General features: G+C 50.8%; 7 protein-coding genes and 1 non-coding gene across 8 annotated transcripts; 3 read left to right on the forward strand and 5 right to left on the reverse strand.

The window, feature by feature from the left end:
• Window positions 1-222: 222 nt before the first annotated feature.
• Window positions 223-2,458, reverse strand: BJY04DRAFT_214579 (nucleotide pyrophosphatase family protein; the record flags this gene model as incomplete). Its single annotated transcript, XM_073715258.1, has 3 exons — window positions 223-650; window positions 703-1,957; window positions 2,003-2,458. The coding sequence occupies 3 exons, from the start codon at window positions 2,456-2,458 to the stop codon at window positions 223-225; spliced, it is 2,139 nt and encodes a 712-aa protein (XP_073575059.1).
• Window positions 2,459-4,954: 2,496 nt separating this feature from the next.
• BJY04DRAFT_145085 (DUF821 domain protein) lies at window positions 4,955-6,792 on the reverse strand. Its single transcript, XM_073708764.1, has 2 exons — window positions 6,133-6,792; window positions 4,955-6,063 (listed from the first exon to the last, which is right to left on the reverse strand). The coding sequence occupies exons 1-2, from the start codon at window positions 6,580-6,582 to the stop codon at window positions 5,095-5,097; spliced, it is 1,419 nt and encodes a 472-aa protein (XP_073575060.1). The 5' UTR covers window positions 6,583-6,792; the 3' UTR covers window positions 4,955-5,094.
• Window positions 6,793-6,954: 162 nt separating this feature from the next.
• On the reverse strand, window positions 6,955-12,323 carry BJY04DRAFT_231811 (kinesin-3 motor protein uncA). The gene is made up of 2 exons (XM_073719628.1): window positions 12,245-12,323; window positions 6,955-12,167 (listed from the first exon to the last, which is right to left on the reverse strand). Exons 1-2 carry the CDS (start codon window positions 12,306-12,308, stop codon window positions 7,303-7,305), a joined length of 4,929 nt encoding a protein of 1,642 aa, XP_073575061.1. The 5' UTR covers window positions 12,309-12,323; the 3' UTR covers window positions 6,955-7,302.
• Window positions 12,324-12,340: 17 nt separating this feature from the next.
• Window positions 12,341-13,644, forward strand: BJY04DRAFT_180472 (uncharacterized protein). The gene is made up of 2 exons (XM_073710066.1): window positions 12,341-13,413; window positions 13,470-13,644. Exons 1-2 carry the CDS (start codon window positions 12,908-12,910, stop codon window positions 13,486-13,488), a joined length of 525 nt encoding a protein of 174 aa, XP_073575062.1. The 5' UTR covers window positions 12,341-12,907; the 3' UTR covers window positions 13,489-13,644.
• An 876-nt stretch (window positions 13,645-14,520) lies between these two features.
• Window positions 14,521-15,105, forward strand: BJY04DRAFT_214584 (uncharacterized protein; the record flags this gene model as incomplete). Its single annotated transcript, XM_073715259.1, has 2 exons — window positions 14,521-14,625; window positions 14,671-15,105. 2 exons carry the CDS (start codon window positions 14,521-14,523, stop codon window positions 15,103-15,105), a joined length of 540 nt encoding a protein of 179 aa, XP_073575063.1.
• Window positions 15,106-15,426: 321 nt separating this feature from the next.
• On the reverse strand, window positions 15,427-17,258 carry BJY04DRAFT_180474 (F-box domain protein). The gene is made up of 2 exons (XM_073710067.1): window positions 15,868-17,258; window positions 15,427-15,800 (listed from the first exon to the last, which is right to left on the reverse strand). Exons 1-2 carry the CDS (start codon window positions 16,792-16,794, stop codon window positions 15,633-15,635), a joined length of 1,095 nt encoding a protein of 364 aa, XP_073575064.1. The 5' UTR covers window positions 16,795-17,258; the 3' UTR covers window positions 15,427-15,632.
• BJY04DRAFT_180477 (uncharacterized protein) lies at window positions 17,177-17,835 on the reverse strand. The gene is made up of 3 exons (XM_073710068.1): window positions 17,631-17,835; window positions 17,254-17,575; window positions 17,177-17,195 (listed from the first exon to the last, which is right to left on the reverse strand). The coding sequence occupies exons 1-2, from the start codon at window positions 17,741-17,743 to the stop codon at window positions 17,452-17,454; spliced, it is 237 nt and encodes a 78-aa protein (XP_073575065.1). The 5' UTR covers window positions 17,744-17,835; the 3' UTR covers window positions 17,177-17,195; window positions 17,254-17,451.
• A 118-nt stretch (window positions 17,836-17,953) lies between these two features.
• On the forward strand, window positions 17,954-18,035 carry BJY04DRAFT_t26. The gene has a single exon. It is a non-coding gene; the product is annotated as a tRNA-Gln (tRNA).
• Window positions 18,036-18,500: the final 465 nt, after the last annotated feature.

Raw genomic sequence — 18,500 nt, forward strand, 5'->3', positions numbered from 1 at the left:
GTCCAACAGTTTCCAATTTGACGATGATAATTAATGACTGGGGTATCTAAGTAGGTTAGGTTCTCTATACTATGGTAAAGATGAATTAGAGTATGTTTGGTTGGTGGGTTGATTCGTTGACTGAACAGCGGCGTGGCCTCGCCCCCAAGTTCCAACAGTTCTCCATCTCCATCTGCAAAATCCGTTCTGGAAAAGTCGGGGAACATTTGCGGCAACTATAGCTTACGACGAGACGCCGTCCTTCACGCTCTCGAATAAATTGCTGACCCAGTCTTCCACGTCTTCCACCTTGCCCCAGATGCTCTCCCACCAGCTGTCGACTACATCTTCCGCACTGTTGCCCTCGGCCTCTGAGTCTGGTTTAGCGCTGTCGCTAGGGCTTGCCGCAGGTGGCGCAGGATCAGAGCCAGGATCGGATTGGGTTTCCGATGCGACGGGAGCGGTGGTGCTTGCTACATTTTGTGACTGTGCCGGTGTCTCGGACTGTGACTGTGCTTGAGTAGCTGGTGGGTCGGACGGGTTGTCGATAGCAGGAGCTTCCTCGTCTGAATGGAGGCCACTGGGTTTCAGTGGGAGGCGAAGTGTGCCGTTGTTTGGGTGTGGGGTTATGCCGAGGGAGTCACAGAGTATGTTGTAGACGTTGATATTTTCTGTTCTCTTGTTAGCTGTTGTAGTTCCATGCAAGAAGATGGTGGTACGTACGGAAAACATCAACCCGGCTATTAGGCGCATGAGGGAATGCAGGACCTCTCGCGATGAAGATCGCCCGCATCAACGGGTGTTCGTGATCGTACCCGTGGATGCCTCTTGGACGATAGATATCGCCGTTGTGGAGGGCTGTCTTGACGTCAAAGCCTGGTCGTTCAACAATCGCCCAGCCTGTCTTTGGAATCACCCAGAGGGGTGCGATGCGATCGTTGTTCTTGAAGTGATACCGATCTGGCATGTTTTCGCGAGTGTAGATTTCAATCGCGTCCGAGTATTTGTTGGCGACGAGCGCGAGCTGGTCCTCCAAAGTCTTGAGGTCTTCCGGGCGCTTGGGGCGAATTCCCCGGAGGGGCCAGCCGTCGATATGGCTGGTTAAGTCGAGATCGATCAGGTCATCAAGCTGCACGAGGCGCTCGGTGGAGGTCGTGGCCATGCCGTGGTCGGAGACGATAACGATGTTCACGACATCGGTGAGATTTCGTTGTTGAATCCCGGAGAAGAGATCTGCCAGCATGTCGTCGGCCTGGGATATAGTGCTCCGGATCTCGGTGCTGTTCGGCCCGTATTTGTGGCCGTCTGCGTCTACATTTGGGACATATGCTGCAATAAATTGCGGTCGTTGGGGAGAATCTGCTTCGAGCCCAGGAAGGTCCAATAGCTCCAATATACGCTGCGTCTTCTGGGGCAAAGCTTCTGTCCCGTTATACGTATCGAGGTACGCCGGCTCAACGCCTCCGATATGCGCCTCCGAGCCAGGCCACATGTGAATGGCCGTTCTCACTCCTTGGTTCTCTGCAGTCATCCACAGAGGTTCCGCGTTCCACCATTTAGGCTGCATGCTCACGGCTGGGTGGGTGTAGTAGAACTGCTCTTGCAGTTCTGGATCCCAGAATGTATTCCCAACGATTCCATGACTCTCCGGATATAACCCCGTAACGAGGGTAAAGTGGTTGGGAAAGGTGACAGAAGGAAAGCTAGGAAGCATATAGCGGGGCGAGACGCCATCAGCGATGAAGGCGTTGAGAGTAGGTGTTAATCCACGATTGAGAAAGTCGGCGCGGAAGCCATCGAGCGATATCAAGATGGTAGTCGGCGCGAACAAGGCGGTTCCGTTGGAAAGTAGGGTTCGAGAGTGCGAAGCGCGGAAACCGGCCGAGGCTTTGTACGCACCGAGGAGAAGGATGAGGAAGAGGACGAAGATTGCAGAAAAGACGAGGGTCAGTTTCCGCCATGAGACTTTCTGGCGATCCTACTCGAGTTAGCGATGGAAGAGGTTTTTAGCGATAAAGCCTACCTGTACAACCGCATACTGCTCCTTGAGCCGTTCATCCAAGTCAGACGAGGACGCACTCAAGAGAGAACTCTCATCATCCCGATGTCCCTCTTCCATCTCATACATCTCCTCGCCATCTCCATGGCGCTTCTCCCTGCGTGCTTTGCGAGCCTCCCTCCTTTCTTTCCGCCGTTGCCGCCGTGCTTCCTCCTTCTTTCCAATCTTCACATTAGTCCTATTCGGACTGAATAACCGTCGGAGACCGTGCGTTGGACCGGTGCGCGTAAGCAGCTTTTCTGTTTCCTCTTCATCGTCGAGAACGGTACGATCGTGTTCGGCGAGCTCGAGGGTGGTGCGGGATCGGGCTAGGAATTTGTCGTCCTCGCTGTCGGATTCCTGCTCTGACAGCGGGGAGCGCAACGACTCGGCGTCGTCGTCGTAGTCGCGCGGGGAGAGGAGATCACGTCTTGACGACATGGGGGAGGGGTATCATGGTCTGTTAATGTTGAAGATTGACACGAGCTGATCGGAGGTCGAGACCGGCGGAGGTGCCAAGACCGCCGAAACTCGCCCACTCTCCACTGAAGCTTGATCCTCCATCTTCTGCAGTTCATCACCACCAAGTTACCAACGAACAAACAGAAGTTGTATCTCTCTAGCATCCGCTCTAAAAAGGCTGCCTCTGAAGAGCTCTCTTTGTGTACTTCGTCCGCATGACCCAATTGTCATGTCCAAATCTCACATCAATTATAACAAACGATCTACCATGTGAGTTGTGCTACTCAGAGACTCAGAGTACACCCTTTATAACTAACCACATTATAACAGCCTTCTAGAAGGCAGCTTAGGTGGTGCCTAAATTCATAGGATGCTGCAAAGGTTTTGGTGCGGCCGCAATGCTCCTTTGCGCAGCATCAACGCTACCCTCGTGATCCTCTGAAGTCGAACAGCCAAAGCATACCGTGCCGCGTCAGCAGGAAATCATTTCCGTCTCTCCGTATCTTCAGCAAGGGAGTGACCTGCTTTCATACAGCGTGGACAATTCTTAGCTGCTGGAATCGGAAATCACGTGACTACATTATTGCCCTCAATCGGAATGTTCATGCTGGAGACGGTCTACTTGGCGGCTGCAGAATTCAATCCAAATCAGTGGTTATCGGCAGCTCTGGACTATACAAACAGTTCCCCGGATGCAGTACAATTCAACATCGCCGTAAGTTCGCACCCCCGGTTCCAGGAACCATGGGGTCGGCAGACGTAAACAGATATAGAACAACTGCATTCATAGAGAGTTGGGTATTTGTACGAGTTCGGCTCTCAGACTCGCTGGCTATAAAAGAGCCTTCACCTACTTTCTCCGGGTCAAGACTATGCTTTTTGAGAAGTATCCAGTCAATATTTTGATCAAGTTTGCCTGAAGAGACACCATCACTATCACCATGCATCTCTCAAAGTCCTATACCCTAATTGCGCTGGCCCTCGCGGCTGGAACTGTCACTGCTCATACATCGGAAGATGCGAGTGCCGTCAGCGAGACCGCTGCCTTTGAGACTTCTACAGCAACCTCTGTGTCCGCAAAGGAGGTGACATCCACGAAAACTCCAGCAGTCGAAACTTCTGCCACGGCCACCTCGGCTCCCCTAAAAGAGGCTACCAAGTCTGCCACTGGAAGCACAACGACCTCCACATCATCTGACTCCTCTGCTCCTTTGAAGGAAGCAACAACTTATGTCTCTCAGACTCAGACTACATGGGTAACCACAACCACTACAGTGTGTGACCTAACGACCTGTCACGAAACGCACGCCTCCACCTCCGTGGTTGTTCCTGTGTCTTCTACCTCAAGCACCTCCACTACCACTGCGCCCAGCGCTACTCAGACCAGCGCCACTCAAACCAGCGTTGTCGCAACGCAGTCTAGCGCCCCTGTGGTCCAGCCCAGCGTTCCTGTAGTCCAGTCCAGTGTTCCTGTGGTCCAGTCCAGTGTTCCTGTGGTCCAGCCCAGTGTTCCTGTGGTCCAACCCAGTGTTCCTGTGGTCCAGCCCAGTGTCCCTGCTGTACAGCCCAGCGTTCCTGTCATTCAACCCAGTGTCCCTATCGCTCAACCCAGCGGTAGCACCAGCATACCAACTGCCCAAACCAGCATCGTCGCTCAGCCCAGCGCGCATCCCCCCGCCTCCAGCGCCCCCGCCGTGAGCGCACCCATCATCCCCTCAAGCGCACCGGCACCGGCACCCGCAGCACCAGCCCCAGCATCAAGCACCCTAATCCCAGCCGCACCCACCGCACCAGCCTCAAAGAGCGTCCCTAGCTCCTCGGCACACAAGACGACCGCACACCACAAGCCCACCTCAACAAGCACGCACAAGGACGACGACAAGGACACGGAAGACAGCAAAGACGAACAAGAGGACGTCCACCCCAAGCAGCCCGACGATGAGACTCTTCTCAGTCCCGGTTCGAAGATGATCATCCCCGGTCTCGCGAGTCTAGCTGGTGTGGCGTTGGGATTGTTGTTCTTTGCCTAGTTGGATCCATGGGACTGCCCTGGGTCTATTTAATGTTCGCTGTTCTCAATCCATCATTGATCATTTTCAGATTCGTTTTTTGAATTAGGATAAACAGCATATTTTGTCATGTTATGCCTTGCTTGTCGAGGTTGCTTTGCTCCATGTTCTTTCGCCTTTCGTTTGCTGGGTGGTTGCTTGCTTTTGTGTGTTTTCTCTACTAATTTACTCGGAGCTAAATAATGGAATCTAGTATCTGTTGAAAAGTTGAAACTCTTATTAATTATCTGATGTTATCCCTGGAAGCGTGGCGCTAACTGCTTATGTCTATCAGCCTAGTGCAACATAAAGTGCTTTAATCATCATATCAACATATCTCAAGTCTCTAACTTAAAACACCCATCTCGAAACGGATAGTCGAATATAATATTTGTAATAAGAATATAAACACCCAGCCTCGCACCAGGCGAAAGCATTAACTAAACTCCCTAGATCAGCATCTATAGTTTTACACAAACAATCCGCATATCCAAGCCCAAATCCAACTCCTTTTCATCAAGTCATACACATACAGCTAACATATACAAGAATCTCCACCCCCGAGGCTCATTTCTGCAGCACCCAACTCTCAAACGCAACCCCCCGCTCCATCTTCTTATCTTTCTCTTTCTCTTTCTCTCCCTCCGTCAACACCGGCACAAACCCACTAGCACCGCCATAAGCCCGAACAAGCGCCCTCCAATAACAACTCTCCGCCGCCGGCGTCAAATACCGATCCCGAAACACCCTGACCGAATTCTGCGCAATCCGCTCTGCCGTCTCGGGATTATCCAGCAAGAACTCAATCTTGCGCTCCAGATCCGAGAAGTCACGCTCGACTTCCACGTAATTCTGCTCAGGGCCGGAGGAGATCAAAGCCCCGTGGTGCGCTTCAATCCACTCGAGCTTGTGTGATACGAAGACGGAGCGGCAGTTTAGGAGGTATTTGCCGCGGCCGGAGAAGGAGCGGCCTTCGGTGTGGGCGAGGAACATGTAGGTGCAGTGGTTTTCCATTGGTAATAAGTTTTCTGGGGTGGAGGAAGATGATGGGGAGGAAGAAGAGGAAGAGGGCCAATTTATCTCTTTGATACTCGCCCAGGATTTCCCCTTCGAGGCTGCAAGAAGTGAGCCCCGAATTTCGGGGTTCGGCGCGAGACTGCCGCGCCAGGCGAGTTGTTTCTTTTTGGAGTGGAAGGGGAGTCCGGCTCCAGGTTTCTTGCTGCTGCTGCTGCTGCTGTCGCCGTCATCGATGGCCGCGATCTTACGCCTGATCTCCTTATACGACCCAACCTTGACTTCGGGCCACGACCAGTAGCCGAAATCCGGCATTAGCCAGACCCCTGTATCTTGCGCGCGCTTTGAATAAGACCAGATAGGTGATTTTCCGTTACTGTAGTCGTCTGTTGAGAAGACGAATTCGATATCAGGTAGTTCATGGCGGTCAGGGTATGCGGCCAGTGCGCGGTTCAGGGAATGCAGTGTTGCTTTGCCGCGGGAGAATGTGTAGGGCATATTGCCGAAGTCGATAATGTATAGCTAGATCAATCATCAGCCTGCTATCTTCTCCTAGATAAATCAAATATCATAGAGGACCGTGGAACTCACCTCCCCACCCCTAATCACAGCCCTAACAAGCCCATCCTCGTCCCCACTGGCAAGATCATCCACCTCCTTAAACGAAATCAGCCCCTTCCCACCGTCTGTCAATCTCTCTTTAACAGCCTTATCAATCTCGATAAAGAGTTTTGGAAATGCCGCCAGGCATTGCTCGTGTGATAACCCGTGGTTATCGCCGTCGCGGCGGACATCGAAAGTCCACTCTCGTGTTGCATTTCTCCCCGACCCCGGTTCCGAACTCGAGCTTGAATCTGTATTCGTGCCTGCGTTTGCGCATTGCGTGTTTGCAACAGGCTGCTTTAGGATATACCCCCTCGCCCCGCTGTTAGTGAAATATGAGTCGGAATTTCGGTCGAAGAGGAGGAATGTGAGGAGGATGACGGAGAGGACGGCGCCCGCGCCGAGGTATCGGAGGTATGGTGAGACTAAGAATTTCATAATAGATACTGGAGTATAGTCTGTGCGTTGAAGGGTTGTTGCACGACGGAGCAAACACGCTTGTAACTATGCGTCTGCAGCGCTGGTTTCTTATGGCGTTGCACGGGACTGGGGTGCCATGTCGGGGTAATGTGGTTGTTTTTATTGAATGGGTGACTTTTTTAGTGTTGGCGAAGATCAGAAGCGTAATTAGAGGTCAAGGAATCGTAGTTTGCGATCTTGAGGTGAGATCTTGTGCTGGTGGTGCTGGTGATGGTGATGATAGTGGTGTGGGATGAGGTTTCCATAGCAACTATCGCGATCCCTCACAGAACCTACGTCACCGCTCTGGAGCAACAACAGCACTGAACCAGCAGTCATAAGCCATTGAATCTATCCTTTAGGGTGTTTTCCAATATGTACATGGGGTTCAACTCAAGTGCTATATAGGGCAGGTGTATTCAGGGGTATCTCAAAGCCAATCAACAAGTGGGTGAGTAGGTGGGTCAGAAAAGGATAACGAAGGCCGCCTCCAAGACCCTTCTGCTCAACACCGGCCAACATCTTCAGAAATGAAAGATCTAAAAAATATCATCGCAGGGTATGAGAGTAGAACAATGAGCGTGAGCACATTGCAAAGCACGAAAAGAGAACGAAGAATGGTAAGATCCGTTGGTATATCACGTCCGTAGTCTCGGCAGATTCGTGTAGATTTTCCATCATCGGTTAGGTTAAGCATTATTACGTGGAATTAGTGCGCCCCGAACCGTTGGTCTGTCGAGGAGCGTTGTTGCTGAAATAGCTGTCGTCGATCTTCAGGATCCACTCGACCTTCTGTGCCTCTGTTCGCGCCGCGAAGAGGAAAGTGTTCTGAGGACCATATACTGCAAAGACATTAGGTTTGCCTTTGCCTGACGATCCATCGGATCCTGGGCCGGCAAGAAGTCTGGCAAAATCAGGCGCATGGTCGACGCGAGCATTTCGTAGGTTGATAGCATTGATCTCGTCGCCATCTGGTACAGAGTAGATGTGTAGGTACGGCAGACGAAGTTCGACGAAACGCCGCGCCCAGTGTGTGTAACTATCATCAGGCGTTAAGAGATACCCAGTCTTGGATGCGGACGGATTTTTTGGCAGGGTCTGAACAGTGGCGTAGAACCGGGGCTTCAGAGACCCGTGTTCATGATCACCATTCGTGTCGTTTCCTGAAGGTGACTTTCCACGAGAAGCGAACGCAGCTCCACGCTCTGGCGGCTCGGTATTGCCTCGGATAAGGATTGTATCAATCGGGTCAATTCTTGCCGCCCACAGACTCACGTATTTTTGAAGCAGTTTAGTCTTTCGATCAGGCTCTTGCCCACGAAGTGGTGTCGTCCTTCCGCTCCGTGGAGGCGAAGCGACAGAGAGACTAGTAGCACTAAGCGCCCCTTTCGCCGCATGCAGCTCCGCGATACGCCTGCGTCGCTTACGAGAGGTGATGTAGTCGCGCACAAGTGAGACTTTCCTCGGGGCCCACTTGGTAAGCAGCTCTTCGCCCTTCACGTAATCATTCTGAGTATTCATGCGCCAGAGATCGGCGGCTCGCTTGGCGGACACTGGCCGAACTGCAACGGAGTACATGCGCACAGTAGAATGCACAATGCGTGTAGTGCTGAAGAAATTCTTAAACATGGACTGTGGGCGTATGTATGTTCGTCCTTGCACCTGGAGCGTCAGGTCCACCTCGAAGGAAACAGGGTCCTGTAAGCGCGCCGACTGGAGATTCCATCGAACCGTTACCTGGACACGGTACTTGTCCGCGGTCACACGGTCCAGAAGGAGAGACCCGTGTAAGCTAGAATCCCATTGTCCAACAAGTGTAACATTCGAGGTTCCATCAGCATTGTCCTTGACCATAGGTTCTTGGATAAACTTCAAAGGGACGTCCGGAGTCTGGAGGTCCTGGTCAGGAATCTTGCCCCAGGGATCCAGCAGTCGCACAGAGCCAACACGAATGTTGGTAAGATCATCCCATGGAAGAGTTTCTGTAGAGCTGTATGTGAGGTTTATCATGATTCGGCGCTGCAGCCCTTGGTGAAGTTGGTATGTGCCTGCATCAAGGGCGTTGCTCTGAACGACTTCCACTGGCAGGTACTCTCCTGTTTCCGCCATTTCGAGAACTTGAACTCTAGCAAATACATCGTGTCTTTCTTCAGAGAAGTACTCTGACTCTGCAATGCGTGGTGTCTTCTGATCTTGCGGTCCCTGCTCTGCCGCGTCGCGCATGTCGTCCCAGCTAAGCAGCTTATCGAGGTGCATCTGAGTTACACAGGCATAGACACAGATCTTCAAGGCTGCATTCCGCGGGCTAGAAAGCGGCAGGCTCATGCTGTGAACACTCTCGAAACGAACCGGCGTCTCTTCAAAGCCATTAATCATCTGCGTGGTCGTAGCCCCACCTTCCTCGGAGATACCTGGAACAAACAGTTGGGCGTGTACATCCGTACCCTCCCATTCAGCGAAACCGACCATGTCGCGCATCACGACATTGAATTTCAGAGTGGATGAAGGCGCTTGAGCGGATGACGGTTCCAGAGACAGCCGGATGATGCCGACTACATTCTGCGTGTAGGGAGATAGGACCTCCACGGCGAAATCTTGAACCCGAGTTTCAAACACCGCAGTGAGCGGAATATCAGCGTCGCCTACCAGGGAGTACTGGGGCGAGCACGGTTCAGAGAAAGGGTTCTCAAGCTTGAAATGCTGAATGTAGTCCGGTCGATCAATATACTGGTGCAGCTGGCGCATAGCTTGGACGCGGCGCTGAAGCTTCTCAATGGACCAAAGATGAATAACGCACTGCTTGAAGTCAATGACACGAACCGCAACACAGGGCTTCTTCGCATCATCAAGGATGATATCCTCATCCCCAGAAATGCCATTCAGGACCAGGTCGTAAGACGATGCCATGTTGTGTCCATGGTCGACAATCGCAAACTGGAAAACAACATTCTTATCCATAATGTGGCTCATGACCTGAGCCTCCTTTAGCAGCGATGCGTGCTGCAAGACTTTTTCTGCCATCCGAACGTAATTTTGCTGCGACCAGTGCCGGAAGACTGACTGGGCAATCTCCAGCTCCCTCGGATCCAACTTGGGATAACCATTTTCGTGTATCCTTGGTATTGGCTGGCCAAGTTCCTTCATGTGCGTCTCAAAAGTCTCTTTCTGCTTTCTCAGTTGTTCTTCGTACTCGTCCTTGGCCGCCCGAAGAGCCTCCTCCATGCGGACTTTCTCCGAGCGTAGATCATCAATACCTTGACTCGGAGAGGCTTCGGAGTCCCTCAGTTTATCCTGGTATTGCTCCTTCTGCCGGTCCAGCTGTCGCTGCATATCAAGACGTACGGACTGTAGAGTGGAGTAGCCGCTGTCGTCCTCGCCTTGGCGAGGCGTTCCCGGCATCGTGATGGCTGTGTCCAATGAGAAGTTGTCGATGGTGCCGTTAGACATGTACTTGTCACGAACCGGATAAGAACTTAATGAATCCGAATCTTCTCCATTCTCCATCAAACCACGCCGTGTTGCCCTAGCCTTCTGTACGTCTTCGAACAGAGCATCCAGCTCATCATCAGGCATGTGCGAAATATGATCCGGCCCCAACACAGCACTCACAGCCTCACGGCGCGCCTGGAACCAGTCCGACTCCCTCCCACGTTGAGAGGGCATTGGAGAGTCAGCTCTACTCGAGTCCCAGTCGAGGTCTGAAGTGGCCTTGCTCAAGTTTCGCTCGTGGGTTTTGGTTGGTGCCGGCGATCCAAGCTGACTAGTTGTAACAGAATGCCGAAGTAAGCTTTGTTCAACCCGCTCTGCTCGTGCTTCTTGCGGGTGATTGAACCGGAAGATGTGAAAGTCGCCCAGGATGATGCGGAAACCACTTTTCAATCGCTTAGGCTTGTCAATGCGCAATCCGTTGACCATAACCGCCGCACCTTCCGTTGGAACGATGGTCACAACATTATCCACATTTTCAAACTTGCAGTGGTCAGCTAAGATCTTAGAACCGTTCAATCTGATTTCGACATGGCTTCCTTGATCCATGTTGCCGACTTGCGTAACTCCGGGTTTGATGTTATACACCAGGCATTCCGCAAGAAGCGGATCGTCACTAAGGTTAACCAAATGCGGCATTTTCTTCGGTGTACTGAGTCCGATGAACCCTTTTTCGATGCTAATGCCGAGTTCTTCGAGAGCCGCTTCACGCTCCTTGTGAATCTGTTCGGTTTTCACAAGCTTTTCTTCCCATGTTTGGTTGAGATCCTTGTACAATTTCTCACTTTGGTTCAGTTGTTCCACAATCTCTGCTTTGCTCACTTTGGTGACACTTCCGTCAGGCTGCTGGATAGAAACCATTTGCTTTTCTAATGGCGTGTCCGGTGGGTATTGTTCCTCCGCAATCAATCCGCCAGCGGCTCCTCCCGCTGCGCCGCCGGCTGCTACACCACCACCAAGCTTTGACCGAAGTTGCGCTAACTCCTCCTTCAGTTCTCTGATCATGCGCGCGTTGGGATCTTCGTTGACAACAGCGTGGTTCTTGATTCGCTTCGCGGAGTCGGCATAACGTAGAGTACTCAGTGTCTCGTCAAAGTTGATATCTGCAGGTGAAATTGCCGCAATCATTGCCGTCATAGAGTTACCTCCGAGTGAATCTTTCAGTAACCAAGTGAGAACTGAATCACGATATGGCACCATTGAGGCAGCCTTCTTCTTTCCAGCCATCTTTCCAGACGCGAGGTCTGCCAGAGCCGCAATAACACGACCAAGGGTGGAGAGCGACCTATTAATCTCAGCACCCTCCTTCAGCCTAGCTCCAGTAGCTCCTGTCGAGTTTGCTCGCTCCGAACCCGCAAGATCGACCAAACTGATTCTTGAGACCTTCTCTGTGTCCATGGATGTCTCGGCGTCATGTCGCTTCTGGGTAAGCATCAACGTGAAAACAGCATGCGATCGACTGGATGTCTCGTTCATGTTCGTGGCTGCAACTGTACGAGCTTTATTACCCTCGTCCATCAAATTCTCGATCTCATCAAATGAGCGGACCACAAGTTTGGCGAGATCTTCGACATAGGGACCTGTAGACGGGTGTTCACGGACTTTGAGATTTCCTTTATTTGAGGGGTTGAGCAAGTCGCGAACCCGCTCATTGTAGATCTCCAGGTATGACACTTCCACCGTGCAACTCAAGGTTTTATCCTCCTGTATCTCCTTGATACGCTCAAACATAGACTGACAGATTCGCGGAATCACACCATACTCCTTGCCATAACCCATCATCGAATACGACTTTCCCGAACCGGTCTGACCGTAGGCGAAGATACAGTTGTTGTAACCCTGAAAAGCATTGTCTAGAAGCGGTATACCCAGATCAAAGAAGAGGGAGTCTTGATCTGCATAGTTTGGGGCCTTCTTGTCAAAAGACCAGTATGACCGATCAAAAGCAAACGACTTCGGTCCTTCCCCCGCCGCCTTACCCGCACCTTTTCGCGACGATACTTCGGCTCCCGGTGGCGGCGTGAGGACGGTCTGGTTGTCTTTCATCTGAACGATACATTTTGCACCCCGGTCGATTTCTAGATTTGGATACAATCAGTCAGTCACGCGAACTCGTGGGAGGGACTGAGGAATGGCCACTGTGTTTCAACTTTACCTCGACTGTTGAACGGCCGCACTCTCACCACCACCTTAATGTTTCCACCACCTCCTGGCGCCATGTTGACCTACTCCCCATACACCGGGGTTCGTGGCTCACGTTGCGGTCGGAGTGTGGAGATCCAGGGGCGGAACAGCTGCAGACACAACGAAGGTTGCGAACGCCACAGGAGCGCCGCGTCGGGTGTATCGCACGCTTAATACTTCCAAGTCCTTTGGTCGCTTCCAGATAACAGTATTTGCTCCTCCGAGTGGCAGTCCTGCGGCTTTGGACGGTCTGTAGCGAAGCTCAACAAAGACGTCATGTACTGTGCTCCGTGTTGACAATAATGTAGCGCGTCGTTGGGAGTCGGACTCGCAAGAAAAGGACCGGACCACGGCGCTTAGTTTTGGGGGACAGCGCGGAGCTTAACGATAGCCGGGATGTTTGCGCTTCTAACAAGGGGAATAATTGGGAAGATTGAGGATTGAGCGGACTCGAGGAGCGGCGGACCCTCCTTCCCCAGGCACCGCATCGCCAAACCACATGAGAGCGGGATAAGATTAGGTAATCCACTTTCGCCGACTACCTTAGTTAACTTAGGTACAGAGCAGAGTAACAACTACGCAGACAACCTGAAGATAACTATTGTCCGAAATTGATGGCCATGTATTAAGAGTAATGCAAACCAACAAGAGTATAACAAACTACCCCTGCATGTCGAAGTCTTTAACTGCCATTGTGACTTTGTCAGTCTCGGCCTTCTCCTCCTCCTGCTCAGCCTCCAGCGCCGCTATCTTCTCCTTCTTCCGCGCCACCTCCTCCTCCTCCCTCCTCAACGCCTCTCTCAGCCGTTTGAGCTCAGCCTCCTGTATTAGCGTAGCCATGTCAGCTTTCTCTTTCCCATCCAAGTGGCGATTTCTTGAGACTTACCCGCCGCTCAGCGGGAGTCCTCTTGTCCTCCTTCTCCTCCTTCTCTTTCTTCTCCTTCTTCCCCTGCTTCTTGGCCTGGGGTCTTTTATTGACCCTGTTGTGGTGGTTTCGGGGACCAGCCCCGTGGAAGGATCCACCTCCGACAAAAACTGCGCGCTTTATGATCTAGCTAGCGGTCAGAGCATGAAGTTGAGAGCTGTCGTTGGGCCTTACTGTTGTGTTTGCGGAGGGAGTCATTGTGCTCTGATTCTTCAGTAAGCCAGTTAGCTCCATGCCGGCATCAATAATGGTCAGTACTTACTGTGCAAAGAGTATGTTCGAAAGAATGATGGCAATTATTGTTTTTGAAACTGTAATGGTTTTGGAAAGGCCCATCCTTTATATACCTAGGTTCTAATTAGCTGATCTATTCAGAATTGAAAAGAGCTACTATTCAAAAAAAAAGCTATTGTCCAACAGGCTACAGCACAAAGAGATGCATTGAAGGACAGCCTCTTATTGCTTTAATGCATTGTAGCCCTAGTTCAATCTTATACATAATAGGTAAAGGTCTCACAGTAAGCAACACAATCTTATTGTAGGAGTCTTGAATAGAGCCTTGAGCACATGTAATACCAAGGGGGTTAGGAACAATGCTCTCTAGGTCAGAGACAGTCATCAAGAATTAAGATTGTCATAAGACAACAATAACCGCTAGACATAAAGACCTCAGCTTAGAAGACAATATCCATGGGCAATGGTAGAGTGGCTATTGTTCGCATCAGATTTATTACATTTATTGCAGTAGACTGCTAAGCATAGACCCGTAGCCCTATCATCCCACTACTGGAGTCATCAAAACACAATCCGAGCTGGGTGTCTGGCTAAGTGTCGAAAGTATGCTATACAATCAAGAGGACGCTTTAGCTGGCACCTGCAGTTAGCGCCTTTCCTTTCGAGACATTACCACAATGCCAGCTCTATGGTCAACGATCTAACTATCCTTGTAGTACTAAAGCAAGATCGTGGAGAGAGCAACCTGTCAAGACCCTTTTGTGCTGAAGATTCGGAATTGAAATACATGGCTCTTGAGTATATAGGACTGTGCTCAATATCGGCCCCCTTCATATAGTACAATAAGGCTTACCTGCCGGATTCCTCTTGGTTCCTTCAGCTTTCGGCTAGCATTCAGCATTATTATTGTCCTAAAGCTATCGGTATCATGGCAGCGAGTAACACACTGAGATGCAATGTCTAGTAGACGTGTTGTAGACTTTTCGACACCCATATATAAATCCATCCAATCTCTTAACAGCTTCACCTTCAGCAAACATCTTTGATATCAGCTGGACTGCCTTCAAAAGTGTTTACAGCTATTCATCATGCCGCCTCGAGCTGCCTACCTGCGCCACAACGGTTTTGCGGCGGATTTTATCGCTGGTATTCTACAGCCTCCACAACGGGGCCAACCTTCGCGGGAGGACCTGGTCGACCATCTCTGAAACGGGATCCTTTCGGACTGTTTTGTCAAGCCGAGGCGCTATCGCAACTTCGCTGTCTTGAGGGAGCCGTATCTCGAGCGTACCTCCAGGAGGAAGACCAATATTGCTGTCGTGAACCGGCGGGGCAACCCCAGGGCCATACACAAGGTTGTTATCTTCGAGGCAAAGCGCGACTACAGAGCGGATCCGCAACTTGAGCCATCTGATGCTCAATGGCGACATGTTCAGGTTCAGCTTCAGAGGAACATGACCCGGGCAAGGAGAGCCGACGGCAACGTGCAGAGAATGTATGGAATCGCGGCGATTGGCTTGCACGTTCGTTTCTATGAGCTTCTCATGACCGGCACTGAAATCCGACCGCTGCATGGTGGTCAGGTTTATCATGTCGAAAACGATAGCCTCGATATCGAAGATGTATTAATCCGCGAATGGGCCAACCGTATCGCGCGTGGCCTGAACCATTAGGTGTTCTGGGCTTTCATGACGGCAATTGGAGGGAACACTGTGACATATTTCTTTCGCGGGATCATTCGTGGTACTGCACTTTTCTATACCAGGACTCCGGGCTTGGTGCCGTCATTTGTCACGTCTGTGTTCACTCCCCCTTCGGGGCATCCTCTCTTCAGCATGTCTGGGGGCAGGGAGTTCTGATTCTCGCTTGAGGAGCGTTGTGAGCTGTGTTTACTGCGTTCAGTACTGTTTCAAGCTTAAGCTATCACTTTGATCATAGATATCACTATTTAATGTAAGCTTTCCATTGCCATTTGCTTCAGCTACTTAGGTAGAAGACAAGAAAGATGGGGAACCGCTTTGGCAACAACCGTCTCTGTATTGTATTGATTTGTACCCTGATAGGTCCACAAATTAGGGTAACGTACCAACAAGAGGAGCAAAACACCACGAAACGGTGACATATCAAACTTATCCATTACATCCCCAAGAGGACTTGACAGAAAGCTGCATTGGAATAGCAGCGAGAACCATCGTTTTGCTCAGTAACCGAAATACCCTGTCCATCTGTTGCGGGCTTTTTTTGGTGGTCTCACATTTGGACCATACCGCTCAAAATTTACATGGTCGCGACGAGGGTGTGGTGCACTGCCATAAGCTGGTTGGCGTATACGGAATCCTCTCAGTCCAAGGTCAACTAATCTTTGACTCTGGTTGATTGTAGGAGACTTTATATCAGCATGAAGGCAGAGATGGGAGTTGGAAGCTCAATCTCACCTCGAATGTGCCAACCACTTCTACTATGTGGTCCATTCCCATGTCAAGCGTGCTATGATCGCAAACATCAAACCCGAAAATACGCTTGCAGCTTGTTCCTGCTCCGTCTCTGCCGCGTTTTTGAAGAATGCCAACGGAGGATATTCCGTCGGCGGTATATCGGACACGGAACCCTGACAACTTCTGTGCTTTGTACATGATATGAACACCCGGGAACTTGAATGGGCACGTTCTGGATTCCGCAAATTTGGTCTCCAGCTCCAGGGAGCTGAGAGTTTCTGCGCCAGGGTTTTTTGAACCAAGCATCACCGCTGTGCCGTCCTGACCGATGAATTCCATCGCGACTATCTCCGTCACACGTTTTGTTCTCCGGCGGACATTTTCCGCGTTCAGCACAATAGAAATACCAACCTTCTCCAGTGCCGGTGGAAGCTGGACACGCTCAACCCTTCTTTTCACGCCACCCGTGTCGCTATGGTAGTACTGCAGCGCTCTGCCGTAGAACTCCAGCGGCGGTGTTTGGCAGTCTTCTTCCGCTCTGAGGGTTTCTTGCATCCACTGCAGGACTTCCCATACCCTGATGGTGATGTCGGACTTGTATTCGAGGACAAATGAGGCGTGGTAGACAAGGCGCCAGTCTACTTGCTCAGCCGTAATGCTTTCTTGAAGGAAGTATTCGAAAAAGCTGCGATCTCCGCCATTCTGGAATCGTGATTTCCAGAACGTATTGTCGTGGAACACCAAAGCCATTGCTCGAGACGCGTAGCGTAGGTTCAAGAAATCATGTGTTGTAAGTAAGATTGCAATCATCTGGCGAAGCTCGAGAGGTAGTAGTCGAAAGTTATCAGTCGGATTGTGGCTGTTGGCCATGCGAGCTTCCGCCTTTGGAGAAGGTTTAGGAGGTTCCTTTCCTCGAAAGTCTTGCATGGTCTGCTGGAGGCTTAGATGTAAACACGGGCGATAGTTGTCTGCGTTTTTCGGTGAGGGATCTAAGAGCAAAATCGCACACCTTAGCAAGCATATTCCACCTGGGAGGAGTGGGCAATAGCCATTTCAGATACTACCCTTTGGGGGTGGCAACTGCCTGAGAGTATCATAGAAGCTCTCGACCGATATAGTGCCATTAGTCCAGCATTTGTTGGCGTATTCCCAGCAACACTCGTGGATGATGAAGAAGGACCCGACAGGGTAAGATGCGCTGTCTCTGGTCGCCCACGGTCTGTCAGACAACGATATCACAATTCTCTTATCCGACTTTATACCGAGAGTAGCCTCGTGGTATCTGCTGCATGCGTCTGATAGTATCACAGCTCCATCTTTGGGATACACTGCGATCAATGAGCTTGTGGTCTGCAGGTCGTCCAGGAAGGTCGACGTAGAACTTACGGACTCGGAAAGCGTCCAGCCAGCTTGGATACGGAGCGCAGGTTGCGCAGCCGCATAGGATGCACCTTGCAAAGTCCCACCTATAAATCTGCTGCTGGTCTTCGGGGCTTGACATGCTGGAGGATGATCTTGGGGAGATAGTTGAGCGACATCGTTCTTGGAGATATGTGGTTTCTGATCAGCTGTAAAGTGGCCTGGTCAAAGGACCCATGGTATAGGCTGAGCTAAATAGTTGAAGTCCGACGTAGAACTTAAGGACTCGGGAAGCATCCGGCGCGGGTTGGTGTGTGTTGTTATGTGGGATTTGGGGGGCTTTGGGTTACTGTATCATCCATCGTCATTTTCAAGGCCTGTGTAATGAGCGCCTACCTACCTACCTAGGTAGGGTTCGTGGGTCTGAGGTGAAGCAGGAAGTCGAAATATATGAATATATATAACCACATCGTACCGAGTGATAGTATTGAGCGGTAGGCTGTGAGCCTAGATACATGTACTAGTCTCCAAACAGGAAGATAGTAAGAATTAGATCATGTGAAATAAGATGAGAAGACCTGTGAAGTTACGAGAGCAACCTCGCTCAACAAGTTGGTAAGGTAAAATGGACTCGGAGAACTTGTGAAGGGTGTGTTGCCAGCGCGACGAGGAGCTGCTACGTAATAAGAGTATGTTTTAAATTAACAAAACTGTTCTCGAACAATCTGGTCTATTAGTCTAGTGGTTAGGACGTCAGATTTTGATTCTGAAATCTTCTGAAATCCCCGGTTCGATCCCGGGATGGACCTCTACTCTTTTTTTTTTTTTTTTTTTTTTTTTTTTAAATTCTTTGCCCCTTGCCTCACCAGCAAAAGTAGGATCCTCACACCTCTTTCATCGCGAACCATGCAAGTTCTCTCATCAGCAATCTTTATATCTGCATGCCATGCTCATGAGACGGGGCTCAGACACCTTCTTTTTACTAGATAAGTCTCGTTGATCTGCCATGACACCTCCTCAGCTTCGCACCTGCCCTTCGTTGGGCCCATGCACGTGATTATCTTAACCTGCTTCATCAATCCTCCTCAGGACTACCTAGGAGCAACTTCCTGAAACCTCGATCAGCAGCCTCCCATGGCTTACATACTGCGCCTCCTTGGTACTTCGCTCTACAGTCGATAGCCCCCAGCAACCCCAACGAATCTTCTATGCTTTAGTTATTATTGTGTTCCTTCTTGTTTGTTCCTCAACCTACCTAGCCATCATGATAGCCT

The sequence above is a fragment of the Aspergillus karnatakaensis genome (assembly GCF_047715665.1).
Source record: "Aspergillus karnatakaensis strain CBS 102800 unplaced genomic scaffold BJY04scaffold_7, whole genome shotgun sequence".
NCBI classification, from domain to species: Eukaryota; Fungi; Ascomycota; class Eurotiomycetes; order Eurotiales; family Aspergillaceae; genus Aspergillus; species Aspergillus karnatakaensis.